Below are 20,690 nucleotides of genomic sequence, written 5' to 3' on the forward strand. Positions count from 1 at the left end.
ACAAAATTGATATTAGTGGAAAACTGGCTTTGAATGCACATTTTCACTTTCTTTGCAGCAACTGAAAGAAAAACATCAAACTAACTAAATTTACAATAAAACAGAGGAGCTCTGGAGCCCTTTAACAGGCAACTAATTGGTCATAGTTACTTCATAGGAGCTGGGAAATCTTATATCGAAATAACATATATCATTAATACCTGTACATAATGCATCCATAAACAGTGACAGTGTTGTAAAATATCTTACCACCACAAAACAGTCAGAACACAACTCAATTATAAAATCTCAAGTATGAATTTTTCATCAAGTTGTAGTACAATACAAAAACATTGCTACTTCTGCCAACATGACTCTATGTACCATCTCTCATCTCAGTTCAATAGAGATTCACTAAAGGTTTACAAAATGAATGATTACAAAAGTTAAACAAGAGTCTGTTCAAGAACCTGGCAGGGATTTAATTGTATTTGTAGGGTTAAAACAAGGGTTGCTGAAACTTAAATACATTTTAAAGTGATTTTTTTTTAAATGGTTAGACGTTTGTTAGACATAAAATAGATTTTTAAAAAATTCTTTGGTATCACGTGTCCGAGTCACTGGAACACGAGTCAAACGCTTTAAAGGGAGTTTGTAAACATTAACGGAACATGTGGTTACATTGTAACCTCGGATCTCTGAGTGAGAGACTATATCTCCAGCCTTTAGGCTCGGAGACACATTCCGTTCACATCTCTACAGCTGTTTTATAGTCAAGCTGTGGGGCCTGACTGGGCAAGCCGGAGTGTCTTAAAGAAGTATCCGCACACCCTGACAAAGGGGAATCATTTCCCCTACATATGGAATATGTAACAGAGTGGAGAGATAGTCTTGATGTGATAGAGAACCAGCTAAATCAAATCTGTCTGCTTCACATCACATGTGCTGCCAGGTTTTATCCATTGACTGAATGTGCTCTTTGGCCTTCATCCTGAGTGCTGCAATGCTTGAACTCCTGTCATCCTCCGTTGGGTATTTGTCATTGAAGCTGGGAGGACACTGATAAGGAGGTGGCCCCATGTGTGGCTGCATACACTGGACCATCGTTGGCGGGGCGTTAAGGAAGCTTTGACTTGGATAGGTGGGTTGCAGGCTCTGAGGTGAACCCATGAAACCTGGAATGGTATGCATGGGTGTGGCACTGGAAATAGGTGAGGTCAGCCAGGGATCTAGCGGCATTGGATTGGCTACTGGCCCCACGTTTGGAGTCATCGGTGGACGGTTGAAGGATAGCATGGAGGAATCATGGAGCTTCATGGTTGTGGTGTCCATCTTTTCTTGACGTCTCCACTTTGCCCTTCGATTTTGGAACCACACCTGAACCGAACAAAATGATATGAAATGGGATGATGCATGGACAAGGAAGCCTTGAATTACATTAGCAAGAACTAAAATATTAATAAAATATATCTTGGAGACTATGGAGGCTGCAAATGTATTTTCTAGTAATAACACAAGTTGGTGCAATATTTTTTTTCTGTGTCTGTGTGCACAGTATTTGACCTAAAAGTGGACAATTGCTTTCTGGGCAATAGTGAACATAAAGGGCATTAACAGTTAAATGCCATATGATTGTATGGTGAAAAAACTAAGTAAATCCTTAAAATTGATTCTGAATAAAATACAATTTTTTTTTACTACCAATAGCTGCACCTTTTGCAAATGACATCATGCCTTTCACTGAATTTTCCCTTGCAGTAATCCCATAGTAACAGATGCTTCCAGTTAAACCTGTAAGTCTGTGCCTTCTCTAATCTAAACAGAGACTTTAACTGACTTCTGCACGAGCCAGGTAAACAGTGATTCGGCTTTCCAAGAAATGGAGTCAGGTGTACCAAAGCCCATTAATCATGCCAAAGAGTTTCAGGCAATATGGTCATCGGATCATTAGCTTTGAATAATGAATCCTCCAAGAAAAAGCATGTTTGTTAAAAGGTGAACAAATAATCTTCCATATCAACACCATCCCACTCAGGTTCCATATTACTTTTTTGATTTTTTCTAACCCTTCATTAAACACAAACGGTTGGTAAATATTCATTTCTTTCATGGATTTCTGTTGGAAGATTGGTAAACACTATCAATCAGTCCATGTGGTGTTATTTAGGTTGTGAGAATATCTGGATGACATGTGGTTATATCTTCAGATACATTGCCTTTACCTGAACTCGAACCTCAGGCAAGTTGACTTTCATTGCCAGCTCTTCACGGCTGTAGACATCTGGATAGTGAGATTTCTCAAAGGCTCGCTCCAGCTCATGAAGCTGATAGGTGGTGAAAGTGGTGCGGTTTCTTCTGTGTTTCTTTTTAGCGTGCTCTTCATCTTTAGTGGTCTCTGGTGATCCCTCAGCATCATCTGCCTCCTTTTGCAAGTTGCTCATCTCTCCCTCACATTTGTCACCAGAGAAAATGTCAGATTCTAAAAAACAACAACAAAAGGACACAACCGAGCAGTGAAACTAAGGTTTTAAAGTGCTTTGATGTTTCGGCTTAAATTGCACACTACTTAAATGTCCAACATTTGTTATATATTTCCACTTTATGGCAAACAATGATAAATGGTCTAATTGCCCTTTGTTATTTCAGTCATCAGAAACCGAGAAAACCTGATATATGTAAGATTTTTCTAATAAGAAGTGAATACTTTGGGGGAAATGTTTTATGCATTATTCTACCACCAACTAAGAAAGTGAAATCTTTTATTAGCTTCCATGTTAAAACAAATCAATGATTAAAAACTCTTTTCAAAGCCCTTTAAAGGCTTATGAACCTTAGGGTGGGTTAGGGCTAGGTCTAAATGACATCATGTCTTTCACTGAATTCCTCCCTGCAGTAATCCCATAGTGACAGATGCTACCAGTTAAACCTGCAAGTCCCTGACAACTGGCTTCTGCACAAGCCAGGTAAACAGTTGTAGTGCCGATTGTGCTTTCTAAGAAAGTAGAGCAAGGGAGTCATGTGAGTGATGTACCAAAGCTCATTAGTCATAGCAAATCGTTCCACGCAATATGGTCATGGATAAAAAGTATCTTTGTTCTAAAAGTGCACGTGAGGAGAAAGTGACTGCTTTTATACAAATCAAAGAACAGTCTTCCAAATCTTTCAATGTAGGTTGCTTTCTTTTTTTATGTTTAATTTAACAAACCAACTTGCTTTTCTTCTTCTTTTGGCTGCTCCCTTTAGGGATCCTCCACCTCCACCTCCACCTCACCCTGTCCCTAGCATCCTCTGTTGTCACAATTTTCACCTACTCCTTCTCTGCATAAATGAATCTTCTCTGTGGTCGTCCTCTTTTCCTCCTGCCTGGGAGCTTCATCCTCTACAACCTTATATATAGTATATCCACTATCACTCCTCTGCACATGTCCAAACCATCTCAGCCTTGCCTCTCTAAAGTCGCGCCCAGTCAAATCAACCTAAACTGCCGAACTTTAAAACTTATTTATAGGGACTCGTGTTTAATGCACATTATAGTAAACCCTACATTAAATATTAAAACACAGTTTTGAGGTACAAGTTTCAAAGCTGGTGCAGAACTACTGTTTGGCTTTGGAATTATATTTTTAACTTGCAGGGATAAAGACTCACGATAAAGATATGTAATAAAATAGCAGTTGCACAGAAATGTATATTCGACCATGCTTTATTTCATCCTTCATATACAGGATTTTTGTGTGTGTCATCTTTTACAATCCAGAATTCAACCCTTGTCCACAAAATGTGTATGAAATATGTATTGTTGTCCAGCAAACAGTCACACTGAAGCATGGCCACTGTAAATATGGAGGTGTCTATAATCACACACAGTTTTAACTCTTTAAAGTGTGCAAGGCAGAAGAAATTTGTCATTTTCCCAAAAATTAAAAACATATAGCAATGTAGCATGACATATCTGTAGCATATAGCATGTAAGCTCAATAAAAGCGCATAGGTTTTTTTAAGCTAATGAGTTGTCATAAAGGAACCCTCAGTAAAAGCTAGTAGAACCATACTACATATCAACCATTTCCTTTGTTGTCATTCAGCTCGCTGCTAATGAAATAAACAGCTCTGTCTCCTGGGAAAGACCAGGGAGACACAAATCCTCTTCAGTCAAGTCACTGTCAGATACAACTAATAAAATCTTTATCTTTGGTCCCGATAAATGACATCAAGCTCTTTTCTGTGCTAAAACCACGATGAACGATGTGCTCTATAACGATAATAATTCTTATTCTTGGAGATCTGAGCCATGTACATCTCAAGTTTTAACCTCTTAAGCCCCAACGCCCCCTGATACGGGGGCAAAAGGCAGGAGATCAGTTAGGCTTGGGGCTTAAGAGGTTAAAACATCCAGTTAAACTTAATTGTTTTTCAATTTTAGAATTGGTTGGTTTGCATCGATGTGTTCTAAAAAGTGTTATACAAGTGAAGAAAATATAATATATTTTGGGGGTTATCCTTTGTTTTATATTAGTCTTTTTGTTTTAGTTGTATTTATTATTTTTCCTGTCTGTGTAACCTGTTTATTCATACACATAAACTGTGTTTTTAATTGTTTTTCTATCTAGTTGTTCTACAGCACTTTGTAATTCTGGTTATGATATATGCAGGACAATTAACTTTATTCTTAAATACTTATTACACTCAGTTTTTGTTAATTTCAAACTGGTCCCACCTGCCTTGCTTGTTTCGACAGGCACTACTTTCATCCTCAGAAGGTAAAGGAAGAAATATGGCAAACTGGATGGTCTGCTTTCCAGTGAGATGTACCAGTTACTTTACAAGTAAAACATAATAATATGTAATCAGTTTTTGTGTTAGTAGCTACACCTGCAGCTAACAAGTATGAAGAGAGTAAGATAGCTTTCTTTCTTGTTTAAGTGCCGAAGTGAAAGTAAAGTAAAATTATGTAAAAGACACTAAATGTATTTCACATCTTCATTTTGTATAAAAGAGCGTTAGTCAAAACATATAGATAAAATTAAACCACACCATCTATTCATCTATGTATAATTTTTGCTGATGAAACTCAGTAGTGAGCAGTTTAATTTGGGTGCTTGAAGTTATTTAAACACTTGGGCTAACTTTTGAATTTGATGGGCTGTAAAGTTTGGAGTAATGCTTATTTTTTGTCCTTAGCATGTACACAAACTTAAATATTTCAGTACAGTAAGTTTGTCAGTTACTTTACCACTTGCCAGAACTTATTGCATCTTATTGTTAAATAGCTTTGCATGAGGTGCAAAACTAGTGTATTTAAACAAGTTGTTTCAGAAAAGCAACTCAATTAACACGATGGCTTAAAGCGCCTGAGCACTGATACAGAAATGTGTGTACTATGTTTAAACTGGATGTACAAGATCTTAACAACCTTAGTACAGGTTTAATTCCACTCTTTAGTCGGTTAACAAGAAAATCCCCTCAATGATTTAAACTGAGAGGAAAAAACTTCCTGGTTTTTATGCCTTTTATTAAAAGACTCACCATGGTAGGAAGAATTTTGGGAGCTGTCTCCGAGGTCTGGTAGGTGAGCGTAGTGGTCCGATGGGACCATCTTTTCAGGATCCTGAGGGTTTGCTTCATTTGCTTTCTGGCTTTCATCACTTTCTGCTGAATGGAGTAAAGGGTCCTGGTCTTTAGTGAATCCCAGTATGACATCGATACTGTGAACCCTGCCTCCGGCACTTGACCCAGCACCTTTTGCCATGTCATAGTTGTCTAGGCAACTATCATCCACTATTCCCAGGGTATCCATTGACAAATGCATTCGAACCTTCGGAGACACTGTCTCTTTTTCCTTGTCAGAGAAAAGCAAAAGGCTACCAAGTGAGACGAGGCAGAGCACCTGTTGTTCTGCTTCACACAGAGCAGCAGAGCAGAATTTTGTGGAGTGTGCAGGCCGTTTCCACAAGAGCAAAGCCAATTCACATATCTGTCTGCAAAAGAAATAAAAGGAAAGAAAAAAAAGACAAAAATGTAAAGTTCTACACTTGAAGGTAATTTAACGGTTTGTTATTAGTCTTGATGGACTTTACGGGAGCCCCAGTTTGCTCATCGTGATCCTTTAGTTTAAAATGAGAGCAGGAGTCCCTATTGGGAATATTAGCTTCTGGTAAAAGTTGGAAGAATTATGAATTAATTCAGTAAAAACTATTTTACATAATTAAACAATTTGAGTGAGTAAAATTTTCTTCTTCTTCTTTTTTTTAAATTGAGCTGATTCTGAGTTTACACTGATTCCCATTTCTATTGTAATGTGATTCAAGTTTGTCAAATAGGAAGGCAATCAGCATGGTTAAGAATTTAGCTGGATACATTTTGTGATTGCCTTCAGGGCACAAAAGAGTGAATTTAACTCATCTCATGCCTAAATATAAATCGTCTTTATAGAAAGTGTTTATCAACATATTTGACAGAATGCATAGCGAGAAAGTACATAAAGTAATCTTACCTTCCTTCGTTCTCCTTCCACAGGCTAGGCTGCGCACATGACGTCTCTGCAGTCCGTAAGTAGACAACTGACTCTAACAATATCTACCGTAGGCATTTGTTACTCCCTGTTAAGTCCTTGAAATCCCCTGCAAACAACTGAGCAAATGACCTACTGCTGAAGTTCTGTGCAGAAAGAACATGTAACATGTCTCCCCCAACAAAACTCCTCCTTAACCGCACAAGACACCAAAGCTGGAGGTTGAATGCTAGTAAAATCAAAGAGTTTAAGAGGTTTATTAATTGGAATCCTTCCCCTTTAAGAATGACTGACAGTTGTTTTCTGGTCAAGTAATTGCTCCAAATGTGTCCTGCATTCAGACCACAGAGGGAGGCCATTGCTAATGAAGGCTCAACAAAACTTTCTTTCAAAAAATCTATTGTCTGAAAGATAATGGCTTGTACTGAGAGTTTTTCCCCCCTACTAATCCCTTCATTATAGACAATATAAGAGAGGAAAGACACAGAGATAGACTTCACTTAAATGGCTGCACACTGTAAACACGTAAAATAATGTTTCATTCAAGCAAGTGAAAGATTTTAATCCTCACACTACTCATTTTACCAGGTTTGATAAATTAAAATGGATTTAATCACATTACATTTTTCAAAGTGGAATACACACTGATATATTGGGTTCAAATATACATGTATACTATAATCATTGTAATAACTTTTCACTGTCTAATGATACTTTTTTTTTAAAAAGCCAAAAAGGCAAAAAATAGTGATCTAAGTAAGGTTGCACCCCACTTGACAAATAATTAAGTAATTCATGCTTGAGCAGTCAATTTTTCAACATAATCCATTTCACTCCTTTAACTTGTTTAGCTAAAAGGTTTTCTTCAGTACCATGTTTGCATTTCTCAAATCAACACATAATCGACACATAATCTTGCTGATCTGCTTCTGATAGTACACAGTGGATTTGGATTGGTGGCACTGGGTATTTCATTCTACAGCCTGCAAGATTCACCCATGCCAGCTGGCACAGCCAAAGCCGTAGATGCTACAGTAGGTGTTGCAGAGATCAACCCCATCCTTAATTAGCCTAAAGACTTGACTGGAGATTTCCACTGACCTCACCTCACCTACCTTAAGATATATTTAGGTGTTCTTGGCATGCCAAACAAAATCCAGAACTTTTCTTTTAAAAAATACAAATTGCCTTCAAAGAGGTTCACTGAGACTCTTGCTGTGAATTCTGACGTAAAGTGTTTTTTTTTTTTAGATAGATAGTTTTCGCGAAGTTTTCAATTTTACATGTTTGCATAATTAATAACAGTTAGTGTAACTGCATAAGTCCAGCAATCTGCTGGGTAGTAAATGTTGATCCTATTTGTTTTTGGGGTTTTTTTTTGGTTTTTTTATTATTAGCCCTTTGGCACACAATAAAGGAGCAGCAGGGAATAAACCATCTTCTAGGAGTCAGTGAGAAGGTCAAGAATCCGTGGAAACCTAAAGCTAATCTAGCTAGTTTAAAGCCATCTGGCCTCACTTGAGCCACCGAGCTACATTGTCAGTCCGATCTATTAGCTGAATGGCTATAGGTTAAGTGGTTTTGGCTGACCACCTTTTCTGGGTTGTCAAAGTTGTTTTCCAATAAAGGAGAGACTGAAAAGCCTATTACTTTTGCCTGTGAATAAATAAAGAAGTTAAAGATGCCCCCCTGGCAGAGATTTGCTGGTAAGTAAAGTAGCCACCATATGTTTACTATGAAGGAAGCCAACCCTGTAAGGTGTTGTGCAGCGTCACCTTTCTCTAACTTTCAATATGTCAGGGGGGAAAAACGAATAGCAAGTAAAAACCTGTTAAAGTTATTATTTTTCCTATTTCATTAGAATCAGAATTCACCCCTAAACAATGTTAGCTGTGACTCTGACAGGCATTTATTTTGCAAAATCTCACATATTTGCATGTTGAAAGTGAAATGCCTCTACAAAAACAATAATTACCATTTAAAGAAATTGGAATGAATTTCTGTTGTATAAAGAAACTTTATTTACTTGGAGCAGAAAAGCTTGCTCCAGGTTAACAAACCAGGAAAAGCACCATCGCTGCAGTTAATCCCTGTTACAGTAGGTCATCATGTTGACATGTGATATCTGTGAAGGCATATTTGTAGATACGATTAATTATGGCTCAGTTTTAGTAAACTAAAGCATGTATGTAAAATGTGTGTATGTAAAGTCGGATTTTAGTCCATACTGAATTGTTTCGTTTGATAACTCAGACTCTTATACTGTTTTTGTCATTTTTGGCAGGTATCTACTTATAAATTATAAATCATTTGTAAAGCCCTTTAATGTTTGGACTACTTTAATAACAGATCGTATTTATATGACACCTGCTGGATGCTCCTAATAGTAGCCAGGTCATAAGCAAGGGAAACTGATAATCATTTTATCACATTAATATTAATATATTAAAGCTGTCCCTCTTTGCTTGTTTCCCCATTATCCTAATTGAGTACAAATTGGTTAAGAGGGTGCAGCGCAGCTATCAAGCGCCTTAGTTTTATCAGATGACAGTTTAAGTCCCTGAGATCCCATTAGGAAGAAAGCAGCTAATGTTTAAAGGCGCTGTGTCAGCTTACAGGGGGAAAGGGGGATGGTGAACAGCAGGGGAATGACAGGCATAATGGAAAGGGAGGGTTAAATGCTGGGAGATGTGATCAGCTCATGTTCAAATGTGAAGAAAAGTCTAATCTGTCACATGGTGTTCGGTTGTAAATGTGCACTTTGTGCTTATTATTAAAAGTCTGCACAAAATGCGATCTTTTTACGTCTAAAGACTTGAAACTGAAGCCAGTCACTGCCCAAATGAAATGATTTAAAAACATGTTGCCCAGAAATTTCAAATATCTCTTAAGGATATCGCCGATGTCTACAGAGGTGTTAAAAACTACATTTTAATGTATTCGGCAACAAAAAAAATATAATGGGATGATTGTCAATTAATAGAAGAGATAACAAGGTATATGGGTCCTAGATTAATCCTATGGCCCATAATCCTAGATTATACTCTGTGACCTAAAATGTCTTCTGTAGATAAAAGCAAATCCAAATTCCTGTCAAATAAAGTTCCAAATATGCAGTAAATCTCATCCGAGATAAATGTATTTGCGAAAATGATGCAGATAGACGTTAGTTGAAAGAAAACGATATTTGGGGCGTTCAGGTACTTTATCTTTTAATCTTTTAGTTTGTCATAATCACCAGAGTTTCTCTCTCGTCCACTCATCCAGATTAGGAACTTAATGCTTTAACCTTAATGGGAATTTAACCTCTTTAAAGACAGTTTTTGAATGAATATCACAAACATAAGAAATAAGAACCCTTAAATCTTTATTGAATTTTTTACAGAGACAGATGAAGAGATATTTAAATTATTAAATATAATACAAATGACCGTACTGAGTGTCATACTGTGTGTATAAGTAGCAAAAGTGAAGTGAAGATGGCCGGATCATTTCACGAAGCACCTGTATGTAGAGAAGCGCTCCATAAACAAAGCACTTTAACCTGTAGTCTGAGTATGAAGACTGAAAAACAAAAGCAGTTATCTGTGAAATAGACACTTAATTTCAAATGCTGCAGTTCAGGTGAAAAGTAATGTGTGAAGGCCTGGGTACAATGCGAGCACTGTATATATTTTATACTTTGAGTTTTAGACAAGTAGTTATCACATGAGGGTACATTTCTCCTCTGCATTCTGCTTCATCTCCGTCATTGTTGACTGGGCCTTGGTTTTCAGTGTGTCCATGTCCAAGTTTTGAAGTCTATTGAGGAAAGAGTCATTGGCCTCCTCTTCCTCCTCATCCTCATCCACCATTTTTGCAAGCTCTTCTGGCACATCAATGTCATCCCCAGCCATCTCCACTAATGCCGTGTCTTGAGTGCTCTGTGACAAAAGTCACAAAATTGTAAAGCAGTAAGTTCAGAATGATGTTAAAACCCAAAGATTTAATAAGTTACCATGGAAACGCACTTTAGAGCTGTTTAAGAGACTGAATGATTATGGCTGGGCAGAAATGCATCATATTAATGAATCAGGTGTTACTAGTAACATCCACAAAAGTTTATGAGTCTCAGTCAGCTTTGCTAGTAACCCAAAAACAAGTCTTTTTCTTAGTATTAATAGCAAATACATGCAATTAATTGCATGCTTTTTCTAAAATAACTTACTTTACAGTACTTACACAATAAATAAGTAAAATACACATTTTATTTTGAATATAAGTATAATTAACTGTGTTAAAAAGTATCCTTTCCCCAAATCCCTGTTGAAAAAATTGTGTTCACCTTCATGTGGAAACATTATTTACTTAAATCTGATGAAAATATGAAATGTTTCACAATAACTATACAAATGCACTGGTATGGTTCAATAGCAACTGCATTAATGTGTAAAAATAATGGATTTTTACCATTTAAAGAAAGTAATTATGTAAGTAAAGTAATTCTAAAAGGGTTGTGCCAGAAATCATGCAGTACTAGTCACAGAGTAAACTTACCTAAGTTAAAATTAAGTTGATACAACTCGAGTAAACATATTTATATAGAACATTTAAGCACAATAGTACAGACATTAAACTGCTGCACACACATAAAATGCTCGGAGAAGTAATACAAATGATTTAATGAAAATCAAAAACAGTAATACAGTGATGAAAATAATAAATATAATTAATAAATCAAAATAGTAAATAATAATAAAAGTAAAATAACATTGGTAAATGAGATACACTTGGAAAAATGGCACAATAAACTGATATATGTAAAGGTTAATGCAACTAAATATATAGTTGATAGAGTTTCTTACATCTGGAAGTCGATATTTATCTCTTAAAGCCACTCGGAGATTTGCCCTCTCAGCCTTCTTGGTTGCAAAGTCCTTGTCACGCTGAATCCTGCAAAATGCACGCACTTTATGTAAGCCAGTAAATGGAACAAGTTACAAGGCCAACCCTGCCACATAGTGAGTGTGAGTTAAAGGAAAAAGAAACAGTAAATCAATCACTGGAATGTAATTGTTTTTATTTTTACCATACATTTAATGTATGATCATATGATTTTATTTATTTATTTATTTATTTATTTATCATATTTTCCAAAATGCTCAGAATCCCTAAAATATATCTAATATAAGTAAATATTTCCTTTCATATCATTATGTTATCACACGCATCATACTGTTAGCAGAAGAAGACATGCCAGGACTGCCAGCTGCGTCAATTAGAATGTCGTATGAAACATTATCTTGTTAAGCTGATCAGCAAGTCTCACTGCACAGATCTTGTTTTCCTGCCTTCATCTATTGTGTTTGACCTTGTGTGGATCTGTGAGGATTAAGTAGTTGTCTGACTGTCTGTTTGTCCACAAACTCTTCCTATGTGATCAGAAGTTGAGGGACCAGACTTGGAGTAGAGGTACATCTCAGGCCCCCTGAAATCATTTGCCAAGCTACCACTTATCAACAGGCTAATGGGACCCATTTTTAGCATGCATGGACAAATGATGCAACATATAATTTTCATTTAATGACAGTAACATCTAATTTATGTACAAAAAACAATATATTTAATATATTATAATGACATATCGTCGCCTGGCAACCACCACTTGTCCAACATTTATGCAGCAGAACAGGACCAGAGAACCGTAATTTGTGCTATTAGCCCACTTCTGTAACTGTAGCTGCAGTAATGCCCTGCTTAATAATAAGATTAGCTACATGGAAAGCTAGCAGTTGGCCCAAATCCGGGGTTACTTGATGTTTTGGCCAGGGCTGCACTCCTTCACCTCATTCACTCCCACTGCTGTGCCATTTATACACAAAGGCGATATTAGCGTTTAGCTACTTAAATGCAGTTCATCCTCAAATAGAATCACAGTAACTCAAAAAAGTAAATTTTTAGCTTATCCTGAATAGCTTAGTTAGGTTATTTGTTGTTTTTTTGTTTTTTTGTTTTTACTAATTCTAAAAAAATCAAAGATGCAGACCAATTTTTTAATCACTTCTACTAACATTATTATTCAGTGTTGTCCATCAACTTCCTGTTGTAGAATATAGCTCGAATAATCTTTAAAGAAAAAAGTTACAAAAAAAAAACCAAACTGGTGAACTTCAAAAAATTCATAAACATTTAAATAAAGACAAAAATCTACTTTAAAAAAATCACAATAAAAAAATACCACAAATTAAATGAAATTAGTATTGGTGAACTTACCTTTATTAAATTAACAGTAACCTGTATTTTTGACCACCATACTTGCCTGAACTGGATTAAGACTAAACTGCCATTTGCCACTTGAATAAGTAAATAATAAATCAAAAATTACTGTAATCTGTTATACAGTCTGCCCTAAGACCTTCTTTTTTCACTTAGTTGAAATTAGCTTACATTGTAGCATCCCTTCAGATTTTAAGGTGATTAAATAATTATTGTTTTAAAACGCACTGGCTTAACAGACATGTTTAATGGTGGCTTCCTGAAACCAAACCGTGTTATTACACACAGAGCTTAATCTCCTTCACTGGCTAATTTGAGCCTCAAGGGAATAAACCGTACCTAAAGCTAAACTATAAGCCTGTCTCACATCCGCTGATGTCACATATGTAGTCACACAAGTAAGACTCCAGAGTCCATACACAGCCACACACTATAGAAAACAATACAGTTTGAGAATGTTGACTGACAGTATTTTCTCATAATGGCAGAAGCTGACTCCAAAATGAGTCTTAAGATCATGCAGCTCATACTAAAGGGCAAAGTAGCCCTAAAGTCTGGCTTATGCCCAGTGCATGTAAAGAGAGCAGGGATTATTACATTTAAGTGGAAGTTAGCTTGTCTAATGCTCTCCCCATAAGGTAGGCATCACCAAAAAGTAACACGTTTTGCAGATTTGGGTGAATATGATGGAAGCTAGTACAAAGAAAATTAAGTGGCTGCTTGTACTTAGAAATACATTGGACTTTACATGCTAAATGCAAATTTGGTAACCTACAGCGATTCTTGTATTGGTACTTTTTGCATATGAAAACTTCAGACCACCTCCCACCAATGCTAACCTGTCCCACACTGTCCCACACAAACACAGTGTTTTGCTCCGCATTTAGTTTTTTGGGATCTGGTCAGCATACAAATGTCTGAAATGTAGAATACAGCTTGTATTGACAGGGAATGAAAACGAACCTCTTTCTTTCTAAATGTTGCTACTATGGTCCACAATGTAATAGTGATTCATGAGTGGGTTTTGAGATTAAGATAGGCACTTTTTATCGGTGCTATATGCTTTTATCTGCAGCTCTGGAACAAACATGACGCGATAGCCTGGTATTACTAATCCTGCCGATGAGTAATACAGCCCGCGCTTAACATGAGTTGTATCTTTCCCTTTTTAATAAAAAAATTACACACTGTTAAACATTTAAACATTTACATAAATTTTAATCCCAGCTGGCATTAGATGAGCGGTGGGGTATGCTGTGGACAAACCGCCAGTCCAAGCACACAATAACACACAAGTATTCACACTTACATCAAACTTAGATTGTCATTTAAAAATGTTAACCACTAGTTTGTGACTTCAGTGCAAAAAACATATTGCTGAATAGTTGTAAACATGCTATCCAGTTTAGCTGTTGTTAACATTATTTTAAGGCACTGTTTTTCAGTGTTTCATCCAATGCTGCAAAGGTTTACTCACTTTTCTTCCACCATCTGCTTCTGGTACTCCTCAAACTCCTCTCTGGACATGCCTTTGGACTCTGCTGTTTCCTTTCCTTCTGCTCCTGCTTTATCGTTACCTTCACCGCCTCCTCCGGTAAAACTCTTCAACTTGTCACCTAACATTTGATTCATGAGGAATGCCATATTTCAGCTGTAATCTTTCTCAGTCCTACAGGGAAAGCGTAAAGCTAAGGGCCGGTGGAGAGGAGAAGGGTAACGTTAAAATTAAATTTTGTATGTTTAAAACAAGATACTGTTTACAAGAGCTGTATACAAACTTCCCTAGATGTGTGTCAAGATGATTAGACCGTGTCAATAACTTGTAGCTGGAGTAAAACCGATAAAGAGCTTAGCTCATAACTGCCAGCCTGCAGACAATGGAGAGTGTTTATCTTGTCAACAAGATGGAGCAGGATAGACCCTCTGGGTGTAGTTCACTATTATCTACTTGCCAAACCAGCACTAGTCACTGCAATGGAACTAGTGTGATCGAATAATAAAAACTAACTGTAGGTAAAACATAAATAACTTCCATAATGCAAACGTACGCACGTACATTTCATATAAACAGTGGTTACCACAGTGGATGTTAAATTCAGCAGTGCTACAGCAGATACAGCTATTTATCATGAATGATACTGAACTTATTTGAGTTTGAGGTTAAAACACTGAAAACTCTTTTGCACAGCTCTTTGTTACTATATTATTATTTATAACTGTTATTTTATTGATATTAGGGTTAGCATGAGTTATACACTTGGAAAATACTATTCTTTTCCTATTGAGCTTCACAGTATTGACTGTTTTTAAAGGTGGACTCTACAGTCACAGAGCTGCCTTGATTTCCTTTAAGTAGAAATAAAAATGGTTCATATTTTAAAGCAAGATTTTCTTGTCACTGACATTTACATAAAAATGGTTTAGCTCACTGGGTTTAACAGGCAACCCATAAGCTACAGGGCTGATGCACAGTCCTGGGTTTGAAGCTTTCCTGAGGCCATTTACTGCGTGTCTTGTCCTGTGCACTGTCCCCAGCTTTCCTGTCTTCCTCTCTTGCCAAATCGTATGATATAAGCAGAGAATGTCTGTATCAGTTTGTGTATCGATCACACATTAAGTGCAGTTTGCATTGGTTAAAAATGATTTTGCAGGTTATCTGCATGTTAAAACAGGAATTAAAGAGGCGAATGATACTTCAAAGGTGTCCTGAAGCGTTCCTGTCTGCCATGACTGCCATATATTGTCCTAGTTAGAGCTAAGGAGTATTTTAGTGATGTTGTGGACGTCACACTTTCATAACATAAACATTCTGTAACACCCAGAACTGAAAAACTGCACAGAAACTTTCTCTTGGATTTACAGACACTGTAAAATATTCAGTTCTCTGTGTAAAAATGCCTTGTTGATGTCAGAGGCCAGAGGAGAATGGGCAGATACTTCAAACTGATACAAAGCACAGCAACTAACTCATTGCAGCCAAAGTATTACAACCATGGCAGCAGAGGACAACACCGAGTTCCACTCCTGTTAGCTGGGAACAGGAAACTGAGGCTACAGTATAGACAGACCAAAATTGAAGAAGATTGGAAAAATGACAGTGAAGATGAAAGCGTGGATCAATGGAATCATTTCGCCTTCAAGCAGCTATTAAGGCTGTTGGTGGTGGTGTTCTTTTAATGGTGAGGGATACTTTGGATCCCAACTGATTGTTCAAATAAACCAGCCTCTTGAGTATTGTTGCTGACCATGTCCATCCCTTTATGACAACAACATACCTATCTTCTGATGGCTTCTTTCAGCAGGATAACACACCATGTCTCAAAACTCAAATCATCTCGAAATGGTATACCTAATAAAGTGGTTTGTGAGTGTATCTTAATGAACATACTGACATGGAAACGTCTAAATGAAATATCCCTTGAGAGATTTTAGAAATTCGTGTGGGATTTTTTCTCTGATGAAGACGTCAGCTTTCTTTTAATTTACTGCTTGATGAATGTTATGTCTATTTACAGATTATTATTAGTGTCACAGAAAACTTTTGAGGTCCCATTCAATTATGTAATTTTGTTTTTACTATTTTAGCCTCCTTTGCTTTTTTCTGTCATACTTTCTTAAGTCTTTTGACAAAATTTGAAAACTCCTTTAGGACCATTGTTTTAATCGTCCTTGCTTCATTAATGCACACAAGAGACCAAACACATCTTTCAGATCTCTTTCTTCACTTGTCCTTGCTGTGAATTCAAACAACAAAAAAGAGATGCTGCCAAGCTATAACAACCCTGCCACAGCTTAGCCTGTGAGCCTGTGTCACTACAGCTCACCTGCTTTATACCACAGGTTATTTGCTGCGAGTATACAGACAGAGGAGTGGTCAAGAATTGGCTTACTGTGACCTCTGCCACGGTAATCCAAGTCGTCTTTACCATAGCCTATTGTGACTCATAGGTTCTTTATCCCATCCTTTAGACTCTCACCAAGACTCCTGGACTTTTTCCAGGTAACCTACAGTTTAAATACTCCTCACTGTACGGCCACAGAAACAATGCGTTTGACCTTACTGCTCCATACCTTAACATGTCAACGAGTTCACAGTCACTAGATGTCAATCCAATAGAGCACCTTTAGGATGTGGTGTAACAGGAGATCTGCTTCATCAGCAGCATTTGTGTGATGCTATCATGTGACTTTGGACCAAAACCTGTGATGAATGTTTTCAGCACCTTGTTGAATTAAGGCTGTTCTGAAGACATAAGGGGGTCCAATCTGTTAGTACTAAGGTCCTAGTACAGACCTAGTACAGTCGTCTGTCTGTACTAGGTACCGATTAAAGTGGTCAAGTGTTCTCTCACTTTGACCTCTGACCTGGTAATCCACCATGTCTTTAACAAGTCCATTTGTGACGCATGAGAATCTCTTCTTCATCCCATCCTCCAGGGTCTCACGACGAGTTTTGGACTTTTTCCAGGTGATCTACTTTTTATGTAAGACTTACGGTACAGACACCCAGACAGTGTGTTTGACCTACTAAAGCATAAAACTCGCACTTACTTGTGCAGGCTTTATTCTTGTTTGCTTGATTTCTACCTCAGGGGAAATCTGACCTCTGTGTGAAGTACAATAATGATTAGAATATTTTTAGCTTTTCGTGGTTCACTACAAATTTAACAGAGCAGAAAGAGCATTATGTAGACCTGGGCTGAGCAAATATGGAAAAATTCGCCTCCACAAAAATGACTGTTCAAGCTTAAGACTTTGATCATTCATCATTTTGAGTAACTTAAAACCAATATTACACTAGAAGACAAACACTGATTTCCTTTTTAGTCTGACTGCCACAGCTGCAAATTCTGATGCAGCAGGCGTCACACAGATGGGCATGGTATCCATGGAGATTGTGTTGGTGTTAGCCAGACTGCCCACTACAGATATATCACTTCATTTAAACCAGTAAGTAGCAGTACTTCTTTCAGATCTTGATAAAGTTTTTGGAAAATGAAGACATTTCGATTGGAGGATGTTTGTAATGGTCAGAGCTCCAGGCTAAGACATACAGTGCTGCAAAAAGGTATTTGCCCCCTTCATGATTTCTTGGTTTTCTGCATATTTGTCAGACTTAAATGTTTCAGGTAATTTAAAATTAAAGTAATTTCAAAATTTAAGAAGGACATCTCAGGTAAATACAAAATTCAGTTTTAAAATGATGATTTAATTTATTAGGAGAAAGGGGCTATCCAACCCCTCTTATGCAATCAAACTTATCCAACCCTATGTGAAAAAGTAATTAAATGTATCATGTAAAGCTGAGTTTAATTTTATGAGCCACATCCAGGCCTGATCACTGCCAGATCTGTTAAATCAAGAAATATAACATGTCCAAATATAATATATCCAAATATAACGTGTGTGACAAAGTGAAGCAGGCTTAAAGACCTCAAAAAGCAACATGTTATGTCCGAATCTAAAGAAACTCAAGAAGAGATGAGAAACCAAAAAGGTCACAAAGGCTCATCTCACATTTGCCAAAAACATCTTGATCATCATCCCTAAGATTCTTGGGACAATATTCTGTGGACTTACGAGACAAAAGTTCAAATATTTAGAAGGTTTGTGTCTTACTACATTCCCAGTCAAATATAGTAGTGTGGTATTGTGACGGTCTGGTGTTGCTTTGCTGCTTAATGACTTGCTGTAATTGATGGAACGATGAGTTCTGCTTTCTACCAGAAAATCCTGAAGAAGAATGTCCATGAACATTTTGCAGGGTCCTAGTCATAATCCATACTTAAATCAGACTGAGATGCTTTGCAGTGACCCGGCCGTTCATACCCCAAAATCCTCCAGATCAAACAAACAAACAAAAACAAAGAACAGACGTTAGACTCTAGAGGTGCAAAGCTTCTCTGCTGGATCGGAGAAGAGAAGAGATTGAAATTATAAATTCCTTTAGGTTCCTGAATGTTCTCTGATCTATTCAAGAAAGAATAGATCACAGACTACATCTGCTCAGGAGACTCAGGTGAAGTACATCACAGGTCCTTCCTTCCTGCTGCAGTCAGACTTTACAATCAACACTGCTCATTAGATAAAATCACAGCACTGACATGCATGTAACTGTTTTTGTCCAATATTATGTAAAATATTGTGAAACAGTACTTACACAGTGTGTAAGTAAACTAGCCATCGTGATCATCCGTCTACTTCAACATTATATTTTTATTCCATCCATCCATCCATTCACTTCCGCTTATCCTTTTCAGGGGCGCTGGAGCCTACCCAGCTGTCATAGGGCGAGAGGCGGGGTACACCCTGGACAGGTCGCCAGTCTGTCGCCGGACGAACACACAGAGACAGACAACCATTCGCGCTCACATTCACTCCCGCATTCATACCAATGGGCAATTTAATCAGTTAACCTATCCCCACAAACTGCATGTCTTTGGACAGTGGGAGGAAGGAGTACCCAGAGGGAACCCACGCAAACACCACACAGAAAGACCCCGGCCTGATGGTGGAATTGAACTCAGGACCTTCTTGCTGTGCTAACCACCATGCCACCGTTATATATTTTATCTTACACCTCACCGTTTATTTAATAATTTTTTCTATTTATTATTGCCTTTCATCTCTTTGCTGCTGAAGCACTTAAAATGTTCCTGCTAGTAAAGATTCATCTCTCAGGAACAGTCACTTCCTACAGCACTGCAAATAAGCATAAAATGATGGGTTCTGTATAATAAGTAAAATATTAACTCCTTCAGGGCAAAACTAACAGTCTTGTTAGTAATAGTATTGCACATCATGTTAATGTAGCCTGATCAAACCTTTGGCTTCTTATTCCAGACTGCTAGAATGAAAGTAACAGATGTTTGCTTTCTCCAGGAAGCAGAGCTGTATTTTTGTGGCACATGTCACAGGATTAAATTTCTTATTTCTAAATTAGGGTGCTGAATATACTAGCCTTACAAACTGTAATACAGCTCAGCCCAACTCTTATTTTACACTGATGAGTTTGACTTGTGGAGCACTCTCACGCCATCTGGTGGCAAATGGACAAAAATGAAAAAATAAAGAAGAAGCTGTTAAAAAAAATAAAATAAATAACTGAGTTCAAGTAACTAAAAAACTAAACTAAATCGTTACAAAAGCATGCTTTTTGTTGAGGAAAATAATGCAAAATATCAACATGTGATATTTTGTCACCTTATTAACTATTAAAAGGAATTAATAACAACATTAGAAGCCATAAAAAAGCTACAGATGATTTTCTGTGAAATAAAGTAGAAACGAAATAGAATCATCCTAATTCCAGTAAACATCAACAAAATAAGTGATTTCTTACAGAGATAAAACTGTTGCTTAATGCAAAATTTGCATCTGCTAAGCGCTTATTGTATAAATCAGGCATATTTCAGTGCTGTGCAGTGAAATGTTGTTAATATAAAGTGTAAAAACACCTGAATTTAATTTTTCTGCCTGAGCTGAAGAGCTGGAAGTTGTGCTTGCTCCCTTTGGGTATTGAGGGCAATGCCGGAGGGATGCCACTCCGTGTGCAGTGACACTGCGGAGAGCTGTGTGCAGCTGTGAGGACCGCAGGAGAAGTAGGGAGGAAGGTGAATTAGAGTCAGAGCCAGCAAGCAGGAGAAAAGGAGGGGAATCTGTGTGGAGGAGGGGCTTCATCGAGGGAGAGAGAGGTTATAAGAGATGGTGGGGGAAAAAACGAGAGAGCGAGAGACTGTGCGCGTAATGGGTGAAGATGCTGTTGCCAGGGAACAGCGCTGAAATAGAAACATCCATTTTTTCCCTGCTCTCCGGAGGAAACAAACTCCGTCAGTGATGGAGAATCCAGAATGGACTCAATGTGAGGGAAACAGGTGATCCTGACTCCGAGTGGCCTGACAGAATCAAAGAGAAGGTAGGCAGTTGTTATTACGTAACCATCATA

The 20,690-nt window shown here is 37.4% G+C and overlaps 2 protein-coding genes across 2 annotated transcripts; both read right to left on the minus strand.

The window, feature by feature from the left end:
• Positions 1-448: 448 nt before the first annotated feature.
• On the minus strand, positions 449-6,155 carry rx2 (retinal homeobox gene 2). The gene is made up of 3 exons (XM_040017008.1): positions 5,506-6,155; positions 2,202-2,458; positions 449-1,356 (listed from the first exon to the last, which is right to left on the minus strand). The coding sequence occupies exons 1-3, from the start codon at positions 5,786-5,788 to the stop codon at positions 916-918; spliced, it is 981 nt and encodes a 326-aa protein (XP_039872942.1). The 5' UTR covers positions 5,789-6,155; the 3' UTR covers positions 449-915.
• A 3,326-nt stretch (positions 6,156-9,481) lies between these two features.
• On the minus strand, positions 9,482-19,235 carry cplx4c (complexin 4c). Its single transcript, XM_040017020.1, has 3 exons — positions 14,223-19,235; positions 11,335-11,422; positions 9,482-10,413 (listed from the first exon to the last, which is right to left on the minus strand). Exons 1-3 carry the CDS (start codon positions 14,387-14,389, stop codon positions 10,195-10,197), a joined length of 474 nt encoding a protein of 157 aa, XP_039872954.1. The 5' UTR covers positions 14,390-19,235; the 3' UTR covers positions 9,482-10,194.
• Between the last annotated feature and the right edge of the window lie 1,455 nt (positions 19,236-20,690).

The sequence above is a fragment of the Simochromis diagramma genome, unplaced genomic scaffold, assembly GCF_900408965.1.
Source record: "Simochromis diagramma unplaced genomic scaffold, fSimDia1.1 OVJJ01000205.1, whole genome shotgun sequence".
Lineage (NCBI taxonomy): Eukaryota > Metazoa > Chordata > Actinopteri > Cichliformes > Cichlidae > Simochromis > Simochromis diagramma.

Coding starts and splice junctions, on each gene's coding strand:
- cplx4c (XM_040017020.1), bottom strand. CDS start 14,389: ATGGCATTCCTCATGAATCAAATGTTAGGTGACAAGTTGAAGAGTTTT. Junction 11,423..14,222: donor AAGCAGATGGTGGAAGAAAA/GTGAGTAAACCT, acceptor TGCATTTTGCAG/GATTCAGCGTGACAAGGACT. Junction 10,414..11,334: donor ATAAATATCGACTTCCAGAT/GTAAGAAACTCT, acceptor CTTTTGTCACAG/AGCACTCAAGACACGGCATT.
- rx2 (XM_040017008.1), bottom strand. CDS start 5,788: ATGCATTTGTCAATGGATACCCTGGGAATAGTGGATGATAGTTGCCTA. Junction 2,459..5,505: donor CCAAAATTCTTCCTACCATG/GTGAGTCTTTTA, acceptor GTTGTTTTTTAG/AATCTGACATTTTCTCTGGT. Junction 1,357..2,201: donor TGCCTGAGGTTCGAGTTCAG/GTAAAGGCAATG, acceptor TGTTCGGTTCAG/GTGTGGTTCCAAAATCGAAG.